This window comes from Piliocolobus tephrosceles, chromosome 3 (assembly GCF_002776525.5).
Source record: "Piliocolobus tephrosceles isolate RC106 chromosome 3, ASM277652v3, whole genome shotgun sequence".
Taxonomy (NCBI): Eukaryota; Metazoa; Chordata; class Mammalia; order Primates; family Cercopithecidae; genus Piliocolobus; species Piliocolobus tephrosceles.
This window is the reverse complement of record NC_045436.1, coordinates 47,509,144-47,536,714: the sequence shown is the minus strand read 5'-3', so window position 1 is coordinate 47,536,714 and position 27,571 is coordinate 47,509,144. Positions and strand designations below refer to the sequence as shown.

The 27,571-nt window shown below is 35.4% G+C and overlaps 1 protein-coding gene across 6 annotated transcripts in view; it reads right to left on the bottom strand.

Moving 5' to 3' along the window:
* The window catches only part of INPP4B (inositol polyphosphate-4-phosphatase type II B), an 840,917-nt gene that overhangs the window by 70,957 nt on the left and 742,389 nt on the right, over positions 1 to 27,571 (bottom strand). For all 6 annotated transcript variants that reach the window (XM_023225976.3, XM_023225978.3, XM_023225977.3 and 3 more), the window contains 5 exons: positions 24,820 to 24,992; positions 23,522 to 23,645; positions 22,358 to 22,475; positions 17,845 to 17,985; positions 14,542 to 14,639 (listed from right to left, as the gene is read on the bottom strand). In XM_023225976.3, the coding sequence (XP_023081744.1) occupies positions 14,542 to 14,639; positions 17,845 to 17,985; positions 22,358 to 22,475; positions 23,522 to 23,645; positions 24,820 to 24,992 (654 nt within the window). The remainder of the gene's footprint in view (positions 1 to 14,541; positions 14,640 to 17,844; positions 17,986 to 22,357; positions 22,476 to 23,521; positions 23,646 to 24,819; positions 24,993 to 27,571) is intronic.

Below are 27,571 nucleotides of genomic sequence, written 5' to 3'. Positions count from 1 at the left end.
ATTTCCAATTTTCAGTTTATGAAGATGGCAATACAAAAAAAAAATCAAATGTCAAGATCCCAACCTGGTCTGAGTTGAATATTTTTGACCTACATACTTTCAGTGTCTTGTCTTAAACAAATTTCAAGGTTGCATCACCCATGGCAAAAAGAAAAAACAAACTTTAAAAGTAATTTTTAAATTATACTCAAAACAACATATTAAAAATTATTTGAAATTTCCTCAATCAACATTGTACATTGGGGACTACAGAATATGGTGTGCAGGGAGAAGAATATAACGATAACATATTTTTTCCTGCTTGTATTTTTTTAAAGACAGAATTCATAATTTGATTCCAGAATTTCCAAACAATTTAAAGTCATGCCAAAAAATCTAAAGATGATTTGTTAAATGGCTCTCCAACTCTAAACTCTAGTCTCCTCAAGATGCCTACGATAGTTCAAGCACAGATAATAGAGCAGAAAGGGAAAGAAAACAGGAGTATGAGAAGGGCTTAACACAAATCCCCACTTCAGTCTTCTTGTGAGCCAAGTTAAACTGGGTGAACAACTACTTTTGCCCATACTCAAGTGGCCTAGGTGCTGGCACCGAAGGCAATTGAATGGCCTCCTTTGTTTCACCTAGTCAAACTCCCTAGTCCCTGCATTTTACTCCAAAAATAGCCCTAGCAATAAACGGCCCACTGAAAGTGCATTCTCCACACAGAAGTCTGAAAAACAGACTAAGAATGGATTTCTTAAAATTTAGGCAGAGAAGGAACACAGCTTTTGAGGTGATTTCAGTGCCCTGCCTTCCTGACCGTGCAAGAGCCAGACTGCTAGTGAAATACACCAAGGTCAGATGTCAGCCCAGGGAGGCAGACACATAACAAGCCCTTCTCCAAAAACCAAGGGCTCACCTTTTCCATGCCTCTCCTGTTGCCTCTAATGTGGAAGGAATTAAATCACAAACTGTAAGAAAGTCAGAGAAAATGGGAGATGGTTGAGAAGATTGGGGCTTTTTCCAATAGTCACTGTATGTGGTCTACCTCTTCAGGCTCTTGCAGGCAAGGAAGAATTAGGTCTTGAATATTTCTTACTATATAGAATAAGTTAAATGAATAATTTCTGAGGTATTAGGAAAGGTATAAATGAGGTCAAATACAGGAAGATGATGAAAATAAAGCTGTGTTGGAAGGCTCCAAAATGAGGAGAGAGGTAATAAGAATACGAAACCTACAATTTATTCCAATCATATGGCTTCCTTTTTTGACTTGATGTGGTCTCTGATTTGGTAATCTGGGACACTCATATATTTACAATTTATCAATGGCAACAAAACATATTAATCTATTAATGTGCTCGCACTGTTATTTTCTGACCCACTTGATAAAGACAACTTTATCCTTGAGACTTCAATTTCTCACCCTTGCTTAGCTTCTAAGGAGAGTTTCACTCTATCTGACATTCTGTGATGCAGAATTAGAATGACAAAATAAAGGTGGAAGAAAAAGTGGCCTGGAAACAAAAGGCCTTGCAGTTGTGGTTCAGGGAGGAGGAGAATGGTAAATAAAGGGTGAATGTTTGGAAGAGTACTATGCCAAATAGCTGAGTGAATTACAGAGTTGGAAAACTGGATCTAAAAAGTGAAATAAGAATTTGTTAATTGTCTTTAACTTGATGTTTCATTGAAGGTTAGAATTAATGTAGCCAACCTTTAATTGTTGGTTTGATTGAACATCATACTATGATAAACATCTGAATTTAACTTCCTGTTAACAAGAAGTTTAACAAGGATTTAACAAGAAGTTAAATTTATATATTTATTTCCAAAAAGGATGATGAGTCTTAATATTTTCAGTATCCATCTTACTTTGCAGTGTAGGACCAAAGAACTTATCCTAATGATGATTTCAGGAGCTCACCTATAGGGGCATTCCAGAAAGAAAAATGTATGCTTTGTTTGAAAGATTATCAGAGAATCAGTGATTTCATGAAAAAAAATAAGATAAGTCAACATAGATTGCAAAGATTATAGAAATGACAGAGAACGAGAGAGACTATTGGATAGAGAAGAGATGAAGTTTGGTTCAAACTACTGAAAAAACTTCACGATCAAATTTAACTAGATTGTTGTTTGTTTCTGTTGTTTGTACACAGCAGATATATGACTCTGTTGAAAAGCTGAAAGTGTACCACAATTGTCATCTTAACCATCTTTCTAATATTTATAAGTACATGTGACACTTTTTAGTCACAGAAATTGACAGTGGAAATTTTAATACTAACTTCTTTTCCCTGGTGAGATAATGCTAGAACGTACTTTGAAATACAAGGTATATACAAAGTAATTATTCTGATTTGGCTGACAATGAAATGCAGGCATTGAAAACACCAAGTGACTCACCTAAGTGAGCTTTCAATTGAATTTATGTCTTTTGATTTCATGCCACTATGTGCAGACTTACTAGACTGGTATACTGGGAGGCCAGCCAATCTTTGATGAGTAGTAGAATCTGGAATGCAAGAGTTAGACATTCAAAAAAGATGAGAGCCTCAGTGAAGAGGAAATAATGAAGAAAATGTAAGGCTAATTGAAAGGCAAGACATCTAAGTTTGTACCTACACATACTATAGCAGAATAAGGCTAGCTAAAAGATTTGATGACTATAATTTATGAGGACCGCCGAGTAACAAAGATAGTAACATAGATCAATGCCTGGTTGGCCAAGCAGGTGGACCTTTGTATGTGTGTATATGTGTCTATCTTTGTTGCCTGTAATGCTGTTTGTATTTTATAATTTGATGTAGTCTAAAATTTAAGGGACATTAAAAGTCTATGTCTGTGGCTTAACATGCATTGAGGAAATAAAAATTGGATATTATTTCTTCTTACTTTTTCTTTTAAATAGTAACAGAAGTACTTCAAAAGATAGTAAAAAATTCAATCTTTTTAATGCTAAAAAGCATTAAAAATTTCAAAAGGTTAGTACATCAGAGTTTCTTCTGCAATTAGTTTAAAATAAATTTGTAATTACAAGTATGTAAAAATATATGTATGGAAAATAAAAGCATGGTGCTGGAAATATTCAAATATTTAAAAATCTACAATCTTAAATTCAGTGCAGAAGCCATTAGACAGCAATGGTGGAGCAGCAGCATATAAATTAAAAGAACATTTGACTGGGAGTCAGGGAACATGGAATTTAGTCTCTGTTCTCCTACTGAAGGGTATGTGAACGACCTTAAGTCCCTCATAGCAAATGATGGGGTTGGACTAGGTCAATATTTCTTAAACTATGTCCTGGGGAACACTTATTTAAAAAAAAAGAAAATGAGGGTTTCAGATAAGTTTTTGTATTCCCATAATGAAAAAAAAGCTATTTTAAACAAAATTAATTTAGATACTATAGATTAGGTTAGCAAACTATGACTTGCAGCCTAACCCCAGGTCATACATTTTTTTCTTTTTGTAAATACATTTTTATTAAAACTCAGTCATGTTCATTTTTTAATTTATTTTATTTAATTAATTTATTTTTTTTGAGACAGAGTTTCACTCTTGTTGTCCAGGCAGTAGTGCAATGGCGCAATCTCAGCTCACTGCAACCTCCCCCTTCCTGGTTCAAGCAATTATCCTGCCTCAGCCTCTTGAGTAGCTGGGATTACAGAAGCCCTCAACCATGCCCGGCTAATTTTTTTTTGTATTTTTCAGTAGAGACAGAGTTTCACCATGTTAGCAAGGCTGGTCTCAAACTCCTGACCTCAGGTGATCCACCTGCCTCAGCCTTCCAAAGTGCTGGGATTATAGGTGTGAGCCACCACGCCCGACTTGATTTACATATTGTCTATGACTTATTTTACACTATAGTAGCCAAGTTGAGTGATGACAGAGATCATATGGCCCACAAAGCTAGAATTATTTACTATCTGGCTTTTCACAGAAAAAGTTTGCCAGCCATCCTACAGACTTTCTCAGAACCTTCAATGTGGTAATGTGAATTCCAAAATAATTTCACTATTTAATCCTCGTATCACTCAACAATTATTAACAGAAATAGTGTTACTTTTCACAGTCTTCATTAAATTACTTCCAACATCCAACAACTTATACCATGCATTCAACAAATGTTAATGGAATAGAAACAACGTGCTTGTCCTCCTGGAGCTTACATTCTGGCAAGGAGTCACTGTCAAATAATGTAAATGACATATTGCATGCTACATGATGGTAGAGGCTATAGAAGAAAATTAAGAGAGAAGGGTTCCAGGGGGTAAGAGATTACAATTTCAAAGAGGGTGTTTAAGAAAGGCCTTACTGAGAAAGTGACATTTAGGTAAAGACTTAGAGAAGGTGAGTGAGTGACCTCTAAGGGGAGAAGGCATTTAAGACAGAGCAAACAGTCATTAAAAAGTCCCAAGAAACAGCAAGAGGTCCATGTGGGGCAGAAGTCAGTGTGGAGCAGAGTAAGGTACGAGTGAGAGAAAGAGGTGGAGAGGGATCAAAGGATCAAAGGGGTTGACTGTGTGGTGCCTTAGAGGCCACTGTAAAAATGTAGGTTTTAATTCTGAAAACAAACAAACAACAACAACAAAAACAACAAAACTAACAACACTGGGGTTTACTGGAAGAGTTTTAGGACACACATAATGAGACTTTCATTTTAAAATAGTCACTTTGGATGTAGTGGATATGAGTGGACTGAATGAGAAGTGAGAGAAGAAAGAAAGATGCTAGGAGGAAGCTGTTGCCAATACCTAGAAGAGGTAAGAAGGGTTTTGCACAGGGTTGTAGCAATGCAGGTGATAAGAACTGGTGGCATATATTTTGGAAGTGGTGCCAGTAAAATTTTCTGATGGACTGGAAAGGGAATGTGAAAGAAGGGACTCAAGGGTGGCTATTTTTTTCCCCAAAGCAACTAAACGGTTGAAATTGATATAAATGTAGATAAGGAAGACTGTAGGAAGAACAGCTTTTTAAGGGCTTATCAGGAACAAAGATTAAGGTGTTAAGCAGGACACAAGAGTTTAAGGAAGAGAGATGTAGATATGAACATTGATAGTTAATAGCAGGTATTTAAAGCAACTAGGCTGTGTTCAACTGGGGAGCAGAGTAGACATCCGTGGACTGAATCCTAGGCCACTCCAACATTAGAAGTTGGAAAGATAATGAGGAATAGAGATTTAAAAGAAGCAGCCAAAAAGCAGGAGAAATCACAGACTGTGGTGGCTGGGAAGACAAGTGACAAAAGAAGGAAAAAATAACCATGTCACACTTGTTACTAGATCAAGGAAGATGAGGGCAAACGATTGAGCATTGGGTTTAACAATGTAGGCTCTTGACAGAACAGTTTCCACGAAGTTACAAGGGTAAAAGACTTACTGGAATGAGTTTAGGTGAAAAAAATGGGTGGTGAAAAATTTTAATTCCACTTTTATCTACTCTTTTTGGGACATTTTCAAACTTAAGCTTGTCCTGCAGTATTATATAATATTCCTCTCTATTTCCAATCCCTTCTACACATTTTTATATGTCTATGCAATGACAAATATGAATATATGAAGAATTCCTCAGCTGTCTTGATGTTTCCAAATACTCATATGTTTTAAATAAAATATGCAAAATATTTGGATAACTGACTGGATTTTTCATTTATAGATTTGGGTGTCTACATGGTATGACAGTTGAGACGTTTATAAAACAAAGTTATTAGAAGTAAATTTTGTTTATTACTCTGTAATAGTCTAATGTATAGTTTCTGCTGGAATGATATTCATGTGTTAATTTAAGAAAATCCTTGTATCTTCTTATATCTTTAAATCCTTATGTCTTCAAGTTTATTAAAAATACTATATTGGCCGGGCGCAGTGGCTCAAGCCTGTAATCCCAGCACTTTGGGAGGCTGAGACAGGCAGATCACGAGGTCAGGAGATTGAGACCATCTGGCTAACATGGTGAAACACCGTTTCTACTAAAAAAAAAATACAAAAAAAAAAAAAAATTCTAGCCAGGCGAGGTGGCCAGCGCCTGTAGTCCCAGCTACTCTGGAGGCTGAGGCAGGAGAATGGCGTGAACCCGGGAGGCGGAGCTTGCAGTGAGCTGAGATCCGGCCACTGCACTCCAGCCTGGGCCACAGAGCAAGACTCCGTCTCAAAAACAAACAAACAAACAAAAACATATAAAGCCCTGTAATATTCAAATTATTCTTTATGTTTAGGAAATTTAGATACACTTACTTAGCTTAACATTATAAATCAAGGTAATCTCACATTGAACAGAATCATCATTACTGCTGAGTTGTTTTACATATACATTTTGCTTAGATCATTCAACTATTAATATTTGTTAAAACAACAGATAAATAAAAGATGAACAGTTTTAACATCCTGGGCAATTTCATCTTCTTTTACACTCATGTCCAAAGTATAATGCAGTGCAAAAACATAACATTTAAAATTTGACAGCTAATTCTATCACATCTTATAAATCCAAACAAGTGGTTCTCAGGTCTTACTGTGCAGGCAGAATCACCAGGAGAGCTTGGTAACACACAAAATCTTGGCCCCACAGCCAGATATGGATTTGTTTGAAATTACTCTTGTATGTGTAAAAGGCAAGGAAAGATACTGAGTAGCACAGGGGTTGATGATGCTGATCAATTGCTGACGTGCCCTCATTTCTATATGTACCATTCCCCATTTTGCTCTTTATCACAGGAAACCTCATTTTCTAGGCTAACTTACACTTAACTCTGGGCAATGAGGAGCCAGAGGGAGAGTCAAGGGCAGGAGGAAGATAGAAGCCAGCCTGTTGCTCTCCCGCCTTTCTGCTTCTTATGGGCCCCTGGAAGTGGTTATGTCTTTTCTATGGCTCCAGCTCCCACTGGGAAACTTTTGTATTCACGGTCCCAGGTTTTGCTAGACAGTCCTCAACAACACTCTAGATCCACAGGGATAGCCCCAGCTTTTGGCCTCTGGTGACACTACCTCTGACGTTTGTCCTTTTAGCACCTGGGTTAGTAGCAACTCAGTATTGCTAAACTCTTGGTGACTTCACCAAACTCTGCTTAATTTGTAAATTCCTAGACTTCTTGATTTCCTGTCTGGGGCCTGATGAATACTGCCAATGAGCACTTGGCATCATTTTTTAATTTTACCTCAGTATAGCCTAGGCTAATATCCTAACTCAATTGCCCTTCTCTTCCTGATCTTCTTTGCAGGTTAACCCCTTCTGGAATAAGCTTGACCTCCTCCTCAAAGTTTACAGACAGTGAAAATGATGCAGAGAGAAAAGAGATATTTGGAAGGGAGAGTATGATGACAAAATGGCAAAGTTTAAAACTGCTTTTTGTCACTGTTGAAACTTAGTTGAGAGAAAAATGGCCACCTCTGAAGTCACTGTTCTGTAATGTGGAGAGGCTCTCTTAACATTCAGAAAGGATCTCTTTATATAAATGTGAACTGTTCAGAGGAACCTGAGTATTACCATGTATGGAAAAATGATTAGTAACTTAGAAATTACTGTAGAACCTGGGAAATAGTTAACTTATATCAGAAAGTCTCTGTGCTAATCAGAAACAATCTAATTGTTTGAAGACCTTTTGTCGGTGAAGTCTGGGAATCCAGGCTCAAGATAAGTGATAGTTTCTAAGGATAGAGGGCTCTGAAAAGCAGAAATGAGGAATAACAACCATGGCGTGTTCTGAGAAAGCGAAAGCAGCACATTGAAACTTGTGGCAGCAGTGAGCCACATTCGGGTGTCGTATCAACACACGATTCCAATTTTAGGTAAATAAGCAGAAAGTGGATTGGTATTCAGATGCACCCTTTTTTGTTTATGGAGCATTGCCATTCACACACAGCTGGTGCTATCAGTATTGATTCCACCATATATTTTTGGGGTCTGTGACAGAGCTCATCAAGTCACCACTGTGAAAGAAATACTCACTTAAGTAGCTTTAATTCTCATCGTTAGACAGATAAAATGTAGTACAACTCTTCTCTCTGATATATGTACCAACTATATATCAATTTATATTCTGTTTCTCAGTGATATTATCCTTGTCTAATACAAGGTATCTGTTAACGTGTGATACTGACTGCTTTTCCACAGTCTGTGGCTTTGGAACAGTATGGAGAGTCCAACAATGCAGTTTGCTAAAGAAGTCTGCCAAAACCTAGTGTTGATTTCTTCCAGAGCACAATCTGTGTTATAAATGTTGCAGCTAGTTTTCTGATTCTCAGCAACAACCTCATGTGTATCGATTTGTAAGTTTATTACGCATGGAATATGATTCTGTATATCTTAGTAGCTTTGTTCTTTCATTTTGAAAACAAATCTAATAATCTCACTCAGAAAAGCATTATCACATACTTGTTCTGGAAAAATTATCTTGATGTACTAGAGAGTTCTCTCCTGTGTTGGAAAAATTTGGTATATATTCAATGGCTGTTTGGACAGAGTATTAAATATTATGGGTGAGTTGCTCCATTATTTGACCTAACAAAATTCAATTTTATATATTCCACATTGTACTTAGAGTAAAGCTCCTCCTTCTCACCTGCTTCTGTGAAATCCTCTCATGGGAAGGTTTACTTGTCCCAGTGGAGTTCTTTTACTTGTCATAAATTTCATATTATTTTTAGTTTCTATAATTTTCTTTCTAGTTGTACCCTGACTTAAGTCATCTTTGCTCCATGAATCTATATTTTAAATAAGATTTAAGATAAATCAAAATACTAAAAACAGAAAATGCTAACTAAAAATGTAAGTTCAAAGGACACAGAATACCTTAATATAAATAAACTGTGCCCTATTAACTAAATGTACTAAATATTAGTTTACTTAAACTAAACCTAAGTCCTTGACATGCACTCACAGCTTTTACACATTATATTTAACAGTTACATCTTAATAATTATGCTAAAATAATTTTAAAGGATATCAGAGAGAACCATGATTGATCAGACTGATCAGATTTTTAGTTGGTAAGGTAGATGTGAACAAAGTCTTTTTTTTTTTAAAGCAACCAAAGGACCATGGGAGACGTGAGACGTGAGAGAAAGTGTTGTATCAGCAGAGGTCTGAAGACCAACCCCAGACTACATTTAGAATTCTTTCAAAACCTTTATATCAAGAGTTTTCTGTGACCTTTTGTTGGAATTCTTCAGGTGTTAAAGGGCCTCAGGCAAGCATGGCATATATTTCTTTTTCCCTGGAAGCCAGAGTACTATGTTTTCAGTCTCTGCATCATATGAGAGGCCTAGTCCTCTGCGGTCTTATGGCTTCTCTTTAGCTTTCTGGTTAGTCTCAGGGGTCTCATCATTGTTACCTCCCTAGAACCTCTCAGCAGGATCAAGTATAGATCCTTTGCCCATAACTTCCACCCTGAAATTTCCAACTGTCTTTAAACATGCATCAGTTTACACCTTGGGAAAAGAAGACTCAAGAAAAGCTCTCTCACTTGATTCTATTGCATTCAGCCTATTTTTTAATTTCTCTATTTGTATCCACTGTTATGTTTCCTAAGAGAGAAGCTTTCACCACTCTGTTTCTCTAATTATACAACATGCATTCTCTCCTTAAATGCCTGTAATGTGATTTCAGTCCATGCTTTTTATTAAAGATTCCATTAAATGTCATTAATGATTCACAATCATCAAATCCAATAGCTTCACTTTCATCCTCATTCTTCTTTCGTCAACACATTTGATATTCTTGCTCATTTTCACGTGGATGGTATTCTTCTCATTTAGCTTATTTGCCTCAATCTCCAATAATTTCTACTTCTTATGGGATCCTTAGTCCTCCTTTCCTTGCACTTATGAATGTTCTCATTTTATAATGTATGTTTTCTATGTGGACTACATAGAAAACTAGTCAAATAATTCCTCTGAAATTAGTTATCTATAAAATATTGGGTTCTTATCCTATTTTCTTATTTTTGTAAATATAAGTGATGCAGATCATGTTTTATTTTTCCTGGTGCAAAAATAAAATCTGTGACAATGCATACAATGAATGTCAGAAGTGATTGGTAGAAAGTAAAATTGTTTGAACAACAGCAACAACAAAACTAAATTATTCAGAAAATGAATCAACCCTCCAAAAGAGCAACTATTGTTTCAGAAAGAGGTTTAGCTTTAATGTAGATTATTCTTTGATTACCTTGAGTCATTAAATTGAAAGCTACTAGGGCATAGACTGTATCTCATTCATCTTTCATCATCCAAACTGAATAGACTTTTACACATAATATTATCTCCACCAATATCTGCTAAATGTAATGTGAGACAGTAAAAATTGTTCATAAACACACATACACACACATTACATTCTACATACCCTCATTACAATATTAAACTTCCTTTTCTAAAAAGTATTTTGTATATAATCCTTATTGATGTAGTTGAAACACTATATACAAAACACTGGAATGTCAAATATTGTATAAAAAGTATAGAACAGGTTAAAAAAATAAAAAGCCCTGTTTTCTTTCTTAGCTCACAGTGCTAGTAAGCTCACCCTTCTAGTGCTAGCATAGGAATCATTATGGTACAATTTCATTAGAGCTATATGACAATATCCTTCTTCTTTGTTTCAGATAAAACACAAAGGATATAGGCATTATTATGAGAGACAGGACACAGAATTTAGCTGTAATACTTTGATAGCTGGTTCTTCCTCCCTTAAAGGGAAGAGGAAGACAGAAGGGGCTTTATCTACTTCCTTCAGAAGCCCTGAATCATGTATGAGATGCGGTGGTGACTTTAAATACGGAGCAGTTTGTGTTAGTGATTTACAGAAGTACTATTTTATTTTATTTCTAGCACAAAATGTAAGTGTCTGAATGCTTTAGGTAGGCACAAAAGGGAACGTGAAGGATGTCTGAGATCATCAAGCCCAACAGGAAGATTAGAGCGAGAAAAGGGAGAAGCACTAATAACTGCCACACTGGAATTCCCAGGCTGATGAAAGGGGCCAGTGAATATCACAGGTAGGACCTGAGGGGAAGTAACTTCTGAAGATTTCTCGTGCCTTAGAGTCAGCAGAAAAACTGTCTGAGAGCTGCATCACATACAGAGGAGATTTGGTGGGAGAAACACACAATACATGTGCCCAGATAAAGCAGTCATCAACAGCTTTGTCTATCTGACAGATATATAAGTTGTCCCTTGGTACCCAAGGAGGATTGGATCCAAGACCCCAGAAGATACCAAAATCACAGATGCTCAGTTTTCTTATATAAAATGACATAGTGTTTGCAAATAACCTAAGCACATCATCCCCTATTCTTCAAATTATCTCTAGATTAATTATAATACTTCATGCAATATAAATTCTATGTAAATAGCTCTTAGACTATGTTTTAAAATTTTTAATATTTTTGTCATTGCATATTTTTTAAAAATATTTTTGATCTGGGGTTGATTGAATCTGTGGACACAGATCACACGGATACTGAGGACCAACAATATATTATTTTCTGCAGATGAAGATTCAGCAAGATTTACAGGAAAGGAACTTCTGGGATTCCTATATGTGGCCTCTTTCTCTGTAACAGGCACATCCCAGTTCTAGATCCCATGAATTCCCCAAAAGAAAGAAAGACACAGAGGCCACCCAGCCCTACCAAGACTTCCACTAATGGCCTTTCTACAGTTGCAAGGAAGATGGGGGTGGAGGATAATAATATCTGAACTTGGCTGAATATTTCTTCCAAATGAAACTGAGATTTTAAGTAGTCTAAAAGCACTAGACTATGCTAAACATATTGAAAGGGCATGTTGATTGGCAACTTTAATTATCCATTTCCTATTCCCAATTACTAACTTCTAAAGGTTGATGAGTGCTTCATAAAACTGGTAGTAGTTACTGAAATAAAACTATTCCATGTTTGTAGATTGCTGAATTGAGACTATAAATTAAAATTGCTACATATATAACAGAATTAGAAGACATTTTGGAAAGAATATTTAGTCCACGAATGTTTCTATATGAGAAGAGTAAAAAGATGAGAACTACTTGACTAGGAGTGAATATATAAGCTAAAATTAATTTATCATTAAGTCCTGATATCACAAAAGTCAGGGATATCCCTTAAACTTAAGAAAATCTTTGGAGAGTAAACATTTTTTTACTTCAAAAATAGAATTCACCTGCTTAATTCATAAATCATTTAAAAAGAGGATCAATAAATTAAGAGTCAGCACATCAATAATGAATTAAAAAGTGAAAGTAATATGTTTAAGAAATTAACCTATCCTTTAACATTGACACTAATTATCCCTTGATTTCGCTATGAAAGAAGGAAAATAATAGATTATATGGATTGTGGATATGACCCAGCATGACAGTTTTTTCCTTCTTAGCAAATGGCCTAACCTCTACTCATACTCTTACAAAAGCTTTATGTTTTTTTTTTTTTTTCCTTAAATAGAGCACAGCTCAAATCATTCTTTGGCTTGCAATGTGTCTACAGGAGGAATAAACCCATATGTCATTATAATTGTATAGATTGGATTTGTACTTTTGTTATGGAGCACCACCACAGCCATACTACAACTCCATTCTGTGTCAAAGAGAGTTGTCTCAAAAATACTGGAAACAAAATATCAGAAAAAAATCCAGTATGTTCAGACAACTCTGTAAGCAATGAAATGCAATTGGTTTTATACAAAATTCCATCTTATTTGCAAGGAGAGAAATATATTTACAGGTTTTCAAAAACGCTTGCCTAATATTTAATTGGCAACATATAGAATCACATGTTGTTGTTGTTGTTGTTATTTTGAGACAGAGTCTCACTATGTCACCCAGTCTGGAGTGCAGTGGCACAATCTTGGCTCACTGCAGCTTCTGTCTCCCGGGCTCAAGCGATCCTCCCAACCCTCAGCCTCCTGAGTAGCTGGGATCACAGGCACAAACCATCATGCCTGGCTAATTTTTATATTTTTTGTAGAGATGGAGTTTCACCATGTTGCCCGGGCTACAATTTTTCAAAGTTATATTCCTACGAAGAGCTATTTGAATATAGAATTATTTTGTATTTCAACAGTGCCTCTACATATTTCTTTAGCAATATGATTGGTTTTAGTACTGAAACCCTTCACAGACTTTGCCAGCAACCTACTTTGTAACATATGTTTTGAGTAAGGATGGCATATTATTAGTTCTCAAACATTAGCATGAATCAGAAGTCACCTCAAAGGCCTATTAAAACACAGACTCGGGGAGAGTTTAGTAGATTCACAGCGGGGCCTGAGGGTTTGCATTGCTAACAGGTTTCCTGGTGATGCTGATGCTGCTGACCTGGGGACCACATATACTTTTCAAGAATTAATATAAAAAATATAATTTGGAAAAAAAGTTTCAGAATTTTTATCAGTAGCTTGATAAAAATTATAATTTGCTAAAAAAATCATTAACAACCAAGTTAAAATAAACTTTTTCATTAATTACTAAAGAAAAATAGTTTTACTTACATTATTAACTTTTCAGGTCATTAAAAAATTTAATACTGAAAGTATGTGGCTGCCAAAGAATCTCCATGTACTTAAGTTCATTTCGGCCATAAATAATATTTGATTTGAAATAAAATATATAAATCATAATATAAAATCTGCAAGTGACATTTTTTAACTATCCACACATGGGCGTGCATATGCCACTGTAATATTTTGATACCACATTCATTAGGTTATGAAGACATAAACGCTCTGCCACCTGACATATTTCAACTAAACAACAGAATATAAATCAGTGAGCAAATTGTTCATGATTAAACAACAAGTAGTAACAGGTAGACTTTGATTACAGCTTTTGGTTAAAATATAATTTTCCTACTTTATTAAAACTTCATTTATCATTTGTGAATATCTCAACATATTTATACTATTTATAGATGAATTCCAAATACATTCCCAGCTCTCTGATTTTGGACTGCTCAAATGTTTTGTGCTTCATACAATGGGGAAAAGAAACGTAGAACTGAACAACGGCCCCCTCCAAGACAAATTCCAAAAGTGTAAAACACATTTTTAAAGGCTTGGGTCCTTAACTTTTTTGCACAAAATACTGCAATACATATATTTAATAAGTTATCTCCCTCATTCACATTGACTTAATATTACCTTGTATAACTGGTGTTATATCTGATGTTCTCCTGCATGCGTGTCCAATGTCTGATGTTGCTTATAAATAGAGACTTAAATCTTTAGTCAAGTCTTTTATATGGTTAAGAATTATACAAAATTTTTACCAGACTAATTAAAATGTCTAATTATAAGGTCCATATTTTTATTATTTGGCATTTTCCAGTGGCAATGAAATTAATGTCTCAGAATGAACAGCAGGACACATTCAAGAAGGCAATCAAGAGAATGATGCAGATGTTGGCCATGCCACCTTGGCAATCAGTCTTTGAAATCAGATAATCTCAAAATCACTCTCATATCCCCACCCCTGCTTCTTTAGTCCAAGGACCCCTATGTCTGACCTCTTCTAAAGATTTATAATCAAGAAGCCATTATTTTTGTCTTCTCTAACTCACATACTTACAATCAGGAGGCATCTTTTCCATAAATATCTTGTAATATTCTTGCAGAAGTTCAAAGTTTTCCTGATTAATACTTTCTTGCAAAGAGACATCTCCAAACCTACAAATAGAAGAAAGAAAACAGTTGTAAGTTACAAAATGGCACCAAAAAGTAGCACATTTTACCTTTCCTTTTTAAATAGATTGGAATAATTTCCTAAGGAAAGAGTCTGTCTCATTTTTCAGGCTACAATGCACAATGGTGATTTCAAACATATTCCAATCTCCACTGGCCCTGATTTTACTAATCACTTCTAATGCATCAAATATCCTCACAACCATCAAATGTGAATTTAGAGGAAATACCATGTATGAAACACCAGTCTCTGTGCATGGACATAATTGATAATATTAGTTTCCCCATCCTACTCCATACCTCCGCTGCAGGGCTGCATCTCTGTATGTGTTTAAGAAAACCTTCTTTCTTATTATCTATCCAACCTTCCATTTCACTCATGGCTGCTTAGGGAGGAGTCCAGAAGACCAGCACTGGACCCTGGGCTGCACGCAGTTTTGCCCACACTATCAACTGCTATAGGCACACGTAGAGCCAGATTTCCCGGACAGTAGATCATTTCTGCTGACATTTTTTTCTTTTCATACCGAGAAGTCAAATGGTTCTGTCCATATAGCCTTCCACCTCTTGTTCAAGACAAACCTGTCTACCTGTGTGTCACTAATCTTGTGTTCTTTTTGAGAATTTCTCAAGTTCAAATGTAAAACCCACTTGTTTCTCTATAAAAGGATGCTATGTAAATGGCTTCCAATATGTATCTCCATCAAAATCTATATTTCTATATGTCAACAGAAAATTTCAGTGTGCATTTTCCCACTCCACTTCAAATACAACATAACCCCAAACTAAAACTACTTCCTCCTTTGAACGATTTCTAAGCATGTCCCTAATATTTTGGCACTAATTCAGGTTCAAAATCTAGGCATCATTTTGGATTTCCTCTTTTCCTCACCTTACCCACTCTTCTCAGTCTTTTCACACCTCGTATCCCTTCCTTTTTTTTTTTTTTTTTTTTTTTCTCTCAATCGCTGTCAATATATATTAAGACATTTAATTATATCCAGTGTGGACTCTCCTAAAGTTTTCCAAATACCACAGAACTATGTCTCTAGTTTCTCTCACTTCCAATTTACTTTCTGGACCCTGGTCAGATCATTCAGTCTCAATGAAAAATGAATTTACCCATACAAAAAATATTTAACATCAACTATGTACCTTTCATTGCACCATGCAATAAATGAAATGTTGGAAAAATTAATCTAACATACATTTCATCATATCAGCTCACTGAACTTCAATGCTTCTCTCCTCCCTGAAAGGATGATGTTTCATAATCTCCTTAATTTAGCATCTAACCTTCCACAAAGGCTTCCAAAACCTCTTGTGGGAATATAGTTACACTGTCCTCCCTTAGCAGCAGTATTTCAATGCCTTTGGGACTTTTAATATTCTATCCACTCTTGACTGGAATGTCTTACTTTCCTTGATGGCTTGATTAATTCTGATTCATCTTTTAAAGCCTGGCTCATCTCTTCTATGATACTTCCCCCATGGATTCATCTCCCATCTGTGAATCATTTTCTTTTATGCATGATTCCTGTCCCTTCCACACCTTTAATTATTGCATGAGCCAAACTGTAATGTAATGTTTGTTGACTTCTCTTCCTCACTGGATTATACATTCTTTCAGGATAGGAAGCAGATTCCATGCTTCTTGTTACCTTCTATTCTCCTTATGTCCCACAGCTTGGCAGAGCACATGGTATTTTAAAAATACCATCCTTGCTTAATATTAGTGTTATGGAGTAAATGCCTGTGTTGTCCTAAAATTCATATATGGAAACCCTATTCCCCAAAATGGCAATATTTAGAGATATGGCCCCTAAGGGGTCAAGTTAAATGAGATTATGAGGGTGGGCTCTCTCTGTCCACAGGCACAAAGAAGAGGTTGTGTGAGCACACGGGGAGAATGTGGTCAGTCATTTGATAGCCAGAAGAAGAGTCCTCATCAGAAACCAAATTGGCTGGAACCTTGACCTTGGACTTCCTAGCTTCCTGAACTAAGAGAAACAAATTTCTGTTGTTTAAGCCACCCAGTCTATGGTATTTTGTTACAGCAGCCCTAGCAGACTAATAGTATTTATTTATCTAAGAATGGTCATATACAAGATCTACATTTTGACTTTCAGTAAACAGTAGTAAAATATTACTTCTAGATTACATAGCACATATAACATGTAGATGTTGCTGGTAAAGCTCAAAATTCAGAATCAGAAAAAGGAGGTTCAGAGAACAGAGAGCAAGCAATACGCTCAGATTAACAGTTAGTTGATGTCAGATATTCAGATATCCCCAAATTGTTGCCTGTGAAGGAACTTCTCCAGCCAGCCCCCACAGAGAAGATGATAACTTCTTTCTCTAAAATATTTCAAAAGTATGCTCTATGATTTTTTTTGTTAATTTTTTGAGACAGAGTTTCGCTCGTATCACCCAGGCTAGAGTGCAATGGTGCAATCTCGGCTCGCCGCAACCTCTGCCTCCTCAGTTCAAGCGATTGTCCTGTTTCAGCCTCACAAATAGCTGAGATTACAGGCGCCCGCCACCACGTCCAGCTAATTTTTGTATTTTTAGTAGAGACAAGGTTTCACCATGTTGGCCAGGATGATCTTGAACTCCTGACCTCAGGTGATCCACCTGCCTTTGCCTCCCAACATGCTGGGATTACAGGCATGAGCCACTGCGTCCAGCCGAAAAAAGTGGTTTTTAACAGTGACTCATGAGATCACAGTACAATTATTTGTTGACTGAGCAAGTCGTTATAAAAAACAGTTAACATTACCAAATACTAACCATTACAATAAACACAAAAAAGAGAAAGACTCTGTTTTAGATTTTAAAAATTTGATGCTATTATCTGTTTACAGTATTGAGATATATATAAACATGAATTCTAAACTTTAATACACACATAGGTATTTGGAAATAAAGAAGGTTAAACAATTTGAATGCTTTATTTAGTACTGGCATCAATATTTTCCTCAATGTTTTTGTCATATTTAAATTTGACTTGGGCCAGGATTCCTTAAATATGAAAATTTACCTTCTATCTCAAATAATTTGGTACTGATAAAAAGAAAAATGTTATGCATAAATCGATGTTAGTTCTATATGCAGATACGTGAGACTTCTCATCATATGCTTAAGAGGAACAAAGAAAAATCTCAAGTGCCACTCTTACACCAAAGCTTACCTCTCAGCCAGAGTTTGCTGTTCATTGATTCCAACGTTAAAAAGTACTGGATACACATGAAGCAACTGTCCTTCTTTAATCTGTAGAGGTAGCGACTCAAACATTCTGGCTGGAAGCTTGACCTCTACCACGTAATGTTCTCTAAAGAAGGCAGAAGACAAAGGGAAGAAACATTACTTACCTGTTTTGTGTTATTTTAGATTTATTGGAAGAAAACAATAAAAGGGTTGGGATATAGCACTGATTTAGTTTTCTGTTTGCTATATGCTTATTTTCCTCATTCATTCATCTCCTTATTAAATTACTTGACATAAAAAAGTTTGTAAGAATTCATTTACATGTGTGATTTCTCTACCTCACTCTGAATTCCTTAGGAAAGAAATGTTTAGTCCATTTTTGTATACCCAGGGTCATGTGCATTGATAATCTCATTTTGTTTTCTTAGTTTTACAACTCAATCAGTCCTAAGAATAAGAAGACTAATCTAATGACCGCTGTTTCAATACAGTGAAGCTAAATAAACCAAATAAGTTATATAATTTTTTGGTATGGCCTGTTTGTTATCACTATTGATGAGTGTTTCTGTTTATGATGGGCTGATGGAAAGGTAATGGTTTTATTGCTTAGAGTGAAACTTTTGGGAATTCTGGTCATTTTGAAGCATTAACGTATCACAGGAGCATTTTTTCATTGGAAATGTCCATTAAAAACTACCCCCTTTTTAATGTTGAAAATTTAAGTTAGGATTGATACAATATGATTAATAAGAGTAGCTACTTACATATTTTAAAAATTGTCATCTTCCGATACAGTGTGAATTGAATATAGAGATTTAGAAAGTTTTGCCCAGAGGTTGAGAAAATCCGTGTGTTTCAAGAACTATACAGAGGGGTGGGATTGTAAGATACACATTGGGGAAATAAGCATAGGGCAAATAGTGAGCCTCTTTGTGAAAATCTTTTTAATTTCTCCTAGTGTAACATTATTGATAAACAGTGTGGACCACTGACTCTGAGACTTTTTTTTTCTAGCTATGAAACAGAGACCTGGCAAATATCATGAATTTAGCAAGCATAGATGTTAGCATTACCTTCAGATGAATGAGCGCATTATTTTTCTTTGTTTAATTGCTCTCAATGCCATTTACAATAGCCTGGCTAACAGTCTTTCAGGAATATGAGAAGCATCAATGAGTCAGATCATGATTTAAACTTGCTCTGAAGGTGAAACATATAATTTCTTTGTGATAATTTTACCAGGTTTATTAAGAAATTGATATGAACTAATGTATTTTAAGTATATAATTAATAATTTTAGCAAATGTATAAAATTACACAATCATCACAATCATCCAGGTTTAGTTCATTTCCATCAACTTAAAACAATTCCTCGTGCCTGTTTAGAGTCAACTCTACTACCATCAGCAGCCCAGAAAACCATTCATCTATTTTCTCTCATTTCCTATGAATGAATTTTATTTTTCTGCACATATCCTATGAATTGATTCATACAGTCTGTAATATTTTCTGTCTGGCCTTTTTCACCTAGTTTAATGTTTTTGAAGTCATCCATGTTGTGGTATGTATCAGAAGCTTGTTTCTTTTTATTAGTGAATAGGATTCTATTGTATCGATATCACATTTTGTTGACACATTTATCAGTTGATGGACACTTGGATTTCTCCATGATTTGGAGTACTATTAATAATGCTGGTATGAACATGCAGGAATGAGCCATGGTGTGGAGGTATGTTTCATCTTCTCTTGGGTGTATGTCTAAGAGTCATATGGTAATTTTATATTTAACTTTTTAAGACTGTCAAATTGTTTTCAAAGTGACATTTCCACCAGCAATGTACAAGGGTTCCAGGTTTTCCACATCCTCACCAACATTTGCTCTTATCTGATGATACTAGTGTAAGTGGATTGGTATCTTTGATTTTAAATTTATTCTCCTAGTGATGAATTATGTTGAATATGTTTTCTTGAACTTATAAATCATTCATATATCCTATTTGGTGAAATGATTATTCAAACTTTTTGCCCATATTTAAATTCGGTTTTTGGTGTCATTATTATTGAGTTGTAACATTTATTTACATATTCTGAATATGAGTCCTTTTTCAAATATATGATTTGTAAATATTGTCATCTAATCTGTGGCTTGTCTTTTTACTTACTTAATGGTGTTTTTTTGATGCTTAAATGTTTATAATTTTGATGCAGTCCTATTTATCTATTTTCTTCTTTTATGGGTTTTGATTCTTGTGTTATGTCTAAGAACTCATTACCTAAACCCAACTTACAAATATTTCCTTCTGAGTTTTCTTCTAGAAGTTTCACAGTTTTAGCTCTTCCATTTAGACTGATAATCTATAATGAGCTAATTTTTGCATATGTGTAAATTCTTCTCTTTCCATATAGATAAACCAATTGTCTCAGCATCGTTTTTTGAAAAGATTCTCCATTCTCCATTGAATTAACCTTGGCAGCTTTGTTGAAAATCAATTGACTTTAAGGATAATAGTTTATTTCTGGACAGTAAATTGTGTTCAATTAATCTACATGTATATACTTATGCTAATACTACATTGTCTTGATTATTATAGTTTTGTAGTCATTTATGAAGTTTGAAAGTATAAGTTTTTCTACTTTGTTCTTCTTTTACAAAAATTGTTCTTCTTTTACAAAATTTCTGGGTCCTTTGCATTTACATATAAATTTTAGGTTAGGCTTGCCAATTTCTGCAAAAAGACTACAGAGATTTAGATAGTGATTGCAGTGAATCTATAGATCAATTATGGAGAATTACTAAACAATACTGAGTCTTCTAATCCATGAAAACAGGCTGTCTCTCCATTTATTGGATCCTATTACTTTCTCTCAGCAATATTTTGTGTGTTCTGTGTACCACATTCTAACTTTGTTAAATTTACACCTATTCTTTTTGATGTGATTGTAAGTTAGACTTGTTAATCTAAACCAACACTATTTCTGACAACTTTCAGGACTATGCTATTTCCTACTCCAATCCAAGTCAAATCAGCCCACTCTGGTAGTGAAGCTGTTGTGTTAATGGCCTTGCCCTAGGAGAACTGTGTTCACAAGGCCAGGGTTGATGGGAGCAGTCCTCAACAAAATGCCTCAGACTCTTACTGATGCTACCCAATGTTCGCTGGTTTCTCGCAAACAAGTGCTTCTGAATTTGTGGTGTGCATCCGATTTATTGTTTGTCCTAAAATGGTTGTTTTGGATTATTATTTCCAGTTGTAATACTGCTTTTGGAGAGAGGGTGTGCTAAGCTGCTCAATTCATCATTCTCGGAGTCATGCCCCTACCCGCATGATCACTTTTGAGTTTCAATACTGCTTGAAGAACTTCCTCAGAAAAAGCAAGCTGCACTCTGCCTACGCCAGATGGTCTGGTAAGCTTCCCTTAAACATTGTGATATAAGTATTAGTGTTTCACTTTTGACAGTAAACTTGAGAGAAATATAGAATTGTGCTGTTTTTCGGGTGTGCGTATAAGAAATTTTATTCTCTTTCACCCAAATGAATGGCAAGTTAAGTATTAATTCTAGGTAAATATTTAGTTTCTGAGGATGTGGTTTTTTTTGTGAGTAAGAAAGTTACCTTTCAGCCAACTATGTGGTTCTGGGCATCCTTCACAAAATTTTAAATAATTATTATTTGTTTACTATCGACAAGAAAAGAAGTTTACTTTGAACTTTATACTTAGTTTGTTTTGCATCTCTCTCTAGCATGAAATGGACTCTCCCTTTTGTATATTCATAAGTTTTGAACATGACCTGAGAATGTTTCAAATTTTAAATATCCTCATGCAGCAATTAAAAATACTAACACCAGAATAGTTTGGACTTCTGATTGAGACAAGTTACTATAGGATGTACCTCTTCTTTTGGAGGTATGTTCTACACACCATCATTTTTCTTAATTATTTCTGATATTTTGCCCATCATACACTGACCTTCAAAACTATTTATTTAAAACCCTTCTCGGAAATCTCACAGTCTGAGAGTGAGTTGTCAAAAATAATTAAGAGAAATGGTGGTATATTCCCCTGACACAGAAATATATCTTTTCTAAAATGTTACTGCTTTTAACTGAATTTAATTTAAAGTCATCTCAAGAATTATGACTCTATTAACTGAACGATTCCCACAAAAGTAAAAACACCCAGAGCTTTGGATGAGATAGTAATAAGGAGAAAAATGTTCTCATGCAAGCTATTATTTTGAATTTCTTGTATTTTGTGGGAGAGTACTGCCATACTCAACTCACTACAATTTAAAACATTCATGAGACTTCCAGGAGCTTTTCAAGATTGTCCCATGTCATATCACCCATGTTTATTTTTTACCAAAAAGGAAAAGAAAACAAAATAAAAATTCCCAAATCAAACCTGAATTCTCCTTGCCTCCTCTGACAGGAGTTAATATGACACGTCTAACAAAGCCTGGTCTTCAGGAAGTGAGCACTGTGAGAACTGCTTACCGTCTTCCTGTTATAACTGGCAATACATCATTGGATTTGGCTTCAATTATTTTAAATGCGACTTTCTTTAAATCAGAAATGCCAACAGCCATGTCCTCTAGCATTCCAATTTCATCACCTAAGCAAGAGAAAAGGCACTTAGTTACAAACAAACATTTGAGGAAAATGTCACTAGTTACTATGCCTCCCCGCTGGAATTTGTTCTAGCATTTTATTGAATGAGTTTCTGAATGCAGTGAACCTACTCTAGATACTTTTCCTCAGAGGCTGAAGGTTTTCCTTAGTGAAATGAGAATCATTTCAACGGACTCCAGAAGTCAATCTACCCTTTGAGGGAAGGAAAAACGTGGACGTTTGCTGTGAGGCTGGAGAAAGGTTTTAACCCCTTTATGATTTGTGTACATTTCTTTCTACTGGCAGGACTGATAAGCGTTGTCTAGAAATAACAGAGGTAGCTGAATTGATAATCACTGACCCAGGTTCATGCTAGTTTTGCATCTCCATACATTAACAAATGAAGCCTGAGAGGGAGATCATTAAGATTCTAGATCAGCACTCTCTAACAGAAACATAATGTGAGCCACATATATAATTTTAAATTTCCTGGCAGTCATTTTTTAAAAGAGTGAAATTAAAAAGGTAGAATTAATTTTAATAATAGATTTTACTTAATCTAGTATATCCAAAATACCATTTTGGTTGTAAATTAATATAAAAGTATTATCAATATAAAATACCTTTTAAAACTAGTTTTTGAAATCTGGCATATCTAGTACTTATTGATTTGGACCAGACGCATTTCAAGTGTCCAATAGTCACGCAAGGCTACTATATTGAACAGTGCAGTTCTAGACATTACAGAGTTCAGACTTTAAAATCCAGTCATTGAAACTATGTTGGCACAGAGCCTTTTATATTAAAAAAAAGCCAGATGGCTGCTCAGGAGTCCACTCTGAAATAATCTATAATTCCATTTTCAAACCTTAATGGGAGGCAAAAGTAAGTTACAAGGTGAATACAAAAAACTGAAAGTTATATTATGTTTGTAATATTTCGTGCAATAAAGGTTTACTTCTTATTTTTATGTTTTTCTGAAAAAATTGTGGGTTAAATATCCTTACGAATAGAAATGTGATTTTTAACTCATACTAAAGCAATACTCACTGTATGTACTTAGTAGTCCTTCATATTGTACTATCAACCCCACTGTGTGAAGCTGCTGTAGGAAGCCTGGGTCATACAGACTTGTCTGTAATTTGATGATAAAACCACAAACCAATCCGGCAAGCTGAAAAAAAAAAATACTGATAAGATTTACTGCAGTTAGCAAACGTATTTGTTTTATTTTGAAATATTTTAATACTTCTGAGGCATCACAGATTCAATTCTCAGGTATGTGTAACAAAACTACAACTATTTGGTAGGCATATTAAAACAAGTTGACAGTCTTTGATCTAGAATTGCTGTGTATAAAAGTTTTGGGGAAGGTAGAAGTCCAAAGGGAAAAAGAACATGGACAGCAGTGAGGTTGATGGGTCTTCAAATCTTATGTCTACCATTTCTAACAGTAAAATCATAAACACTGAAGCACTTCCAAATCTTATTATTTTTTGTACATGTAAAATAGAGATGATAATAATCATTTCACAGGGTAATTAAAATAACACAATGACAAAACATGTATGTATAAGGCAGAGCATATTTTCCGACACCTGGTTAACTCCATGTGCCACTGTACCATTCATAAAATAGCATGGGAAAGGGACAGTTTGGTTAAAACATTCCCTTTTCCTAGAATGTTTAGAAAGATAAGTCTTCTTTTTCTCCCCCTCCATATGCCGTGTCTATAAAACTCAGCCGTGGGGATGGAGGCAAGTGGAGAGAAGGAAAGCACCAGCACAGTCACCATGATGGAGGCAGGCCTTGGCATTATGAATCATGTTGGGTGTAGGCAAAGAAGGTGGCCCTGTCAAACTTCCCATTCAAGCCTTACTGCCCTGAAAACTTATTTTAAAAACAAAATAAGAGATTATTGTGAAACCCTGTCCCAAGATTCTTGGGGGAACTGTACAAATAAGCAACTGCAAACGGATCCCCCTTGCCAAGTCCTAGTTTGTCACCTGCAGTGCAAAGCAACAGTCCCTTCCCTTACACTTATGTAGACCCCTGAGCATAATACAAAGATAACGACCACGTCCTTCATGGATTTCATGCCCTGTGAAGCAGAATTTATATGTTAGAGACTTGCCCATCTCTTTTCAGAAATAAATACTTAAGGTCTCATAAACTCTTTGCTTAGGATATTCAGCTGATACTTATTGTGAATAAGAAACATGGGGTACCAAAACTTTAAGGATCTTTCTAAAAATAAAGCTGTCCCATTAAGAATTCTATTCATCATGAAGGATAGAATGTTAACAATCCGGCACCGTTTTGTACTAACAATAACAACAGGCACCTACTGCTTGACTGAAGACGATGTCTCTTCTTAGCGTCAGCATCAGACACTGGGGCAAGCTGTACGCAAGTTCCTGAAGGAGCACAAACGTCAGGGACTGCTTGGCTCGGTTCACCACTTCTCCCATGCAGTCCTTCAGGGTAAGGATGAGGGGATACAACTGTTCATACCAGTCCTCTGAGGGGAGGGGGTGTAAGAACAGTGCAACAGATGAAGGAAGGTCTTGGAATATAATGCAGAACCAACTTCCAAATTATTTTTAATTTTTCAGTTAAGTTAGACATATTTTTAAGGATTCACAAAGATTAGACCTGAAGATCTCTAATTTAAATCTGTCCCCTAAAAATGTCCATAAGCAGCCACCCATCAGACCTCTCCATGTGGATGCATTTAATATATTTGCAGCAGATTTCTCTTCTCTGTTCATCTCTAATCTGTGCACTGCCTGTATCTTAGTGAGTGGTGCCATCAAACCTTTCTCATACCGGAAATAGAAGTTTTACTGGCCTTCCTCTTCTGCAGTTTTCACATTAACTTGGTCATTAAATTAGTTCTACTACTGTAACAGTCCATCAATATGCATCTTCTCCTTGTCCATGCCCATTGTCATTTATTGCTCCCCCTTGGATCACTTCCTGGACTACTCCCTAACCCATCTCCCTTCCTCCAGTCATACTCTACTGAATTCCCTTCTTAACAGTGTTGCTGTAAAGATTTCTAATCAGTTTGTATCTGATTCTATCACTCACTTCTCACTTCTTAAAATATTTTGATTTAAAAAAAAAACCCACGAAAGCATTCATAAATAAATAAAGGTCAAACCCATGAAAGATTCTCCATTATCTAAACTTTGCCTATTTGTCTAATTTCATCTTTCAGAACTTTATTTGCTGTCTTGAGTCTCAGCTGAAGTGAACCACATGTATTTCCTTAAACTTATCCCGTTCTCTCATCTCAATGTCTTTGCAAATCCTATCTCCTCTCCTAGAACACTCTTTTTCTACTTATCTTCCTGACAAATGCTTTATCTCTTCTGCAGACTCAATTCAGGATTTCTCTTCTCCAGGAAGTCTTCCTTCATTTCCCCCTTACTACACTTCCCTGTTCCCTGAAGATTGGGTTGAGTTGATTTCCTTTTGTGCCTATAGCTTCTTGTCCTCACTGTTCCAGGAGTACTCACACACTACTCACCATTTTCCTCTGCAAGAAAGAGAACTCACTGAGGGCAAGGAATTCATTTTTTAATCACTGAATCACTAGAACCTAGCACAGTGCCTAACATATAGTAAATATTCAATAAGTTTTAATTGAATGAGAAAAGTTGCAGTAAATATAACAGAGTTTTAAAGATATAGACAAGTATAAGTCAGTCAAGTTTTTGGTAGTATTTGGGATTCAAATAGCTGTTCTTCAAATGAGGATGCAAAACTGAGACCATTTGTGCTATTTGTATGTCTAGATTTCTAACATGCCTCAATCATATAATTATGACTTTGGTATGATAGAGAAACAATTTATGTTCTGTTTCAGTTAATTTGGAGATCAAAGCCCTGGAAAATGTTAACTATCATAAATTCTTGACTGTGTGACATTCCATTAATATATAAATAAATTAATGGATGACAAATACGATTTGATATGAATGAGCACATGCTGCGAAATTAATTATAAAGCAGGAACTGAAATGATATGATCTCCTCATCATAAAAGTGCAAGCATCATTGTGAGTAATGCGAGTGGTAAATAAGTAGTTAAGACCTTGAAAGAGTGACAGAGAACAATAAAAAGAATCATAATCACTATCGTACCATGTCTACTGTCACTTATTTATTTTATGTTGTGGTATAATAGACTAGATAAAATAAACCCAAAGGGTTGAAAAGATAATTAATGGACCCAACATAATTAAAAGATATGCACTTATTAATACTCTATGAAATGTCTATGTGAGGCTATAATGTAAAATACATTAGAATGTTAGAAATTATTATTTTAAAAATATTGTAGACGTAAGTGCTATTATAAGGATAAAAAGCTTAGAGAAAGAGGAATGCAAGAGAGCCCTATTAATGCATAATCATTTAATATTGGACAAACTTATAGGCAGCCTAGAATAAAATGTGAACAAGGGTTCGATTAAAACAAGCATTGGTTAACGGTTGATTCTTATGTCATTGTCATGTGTAAAAGGGAAAATGGAAGTACACTGGACTTTTTTTCATAATAAAAGATACATCAATAGATGTCAAGAATCAATATCCTATATTCCTATTTTTTCATATTTGCATTTTTTTTATCTCCTGTTCTCTCTCACTTTCTTATGTAATTGTTGCTCTCAATATGAATGGGTAGACTAATAGACACAGAGAAACACCAGAAAAAACTTCAATAAAATAACCCAGATGTAAACTTTACACAATAGCAGACTGAAAACTGATTTTGTTCTGTGCTTAGCTCTGTAGAGATTTGTTTCTACTAGAGAATTCCCGAACATAAAGTACATCTTCTGTGCAGTAGGTGGCGCTGCTTAATCAGGCTGAAGTAGAACTACTTTGCCCTTGCTGCGTTCAAGTAACTGATTTTTACTTTTGTATGCAGTTGTATAGTTCCCAAACAGCATGGACTTACTGTTTAAGCATCTTGCATCATATTATCCTGAATCAAGTGGTCAATACTTTATATGATTTTTCTAGTTAGAAAATTAAAAAAAAAGGCCGGGCGCGGTGGCTCAAGCCTGTAATCCCAGCACTTTGGGA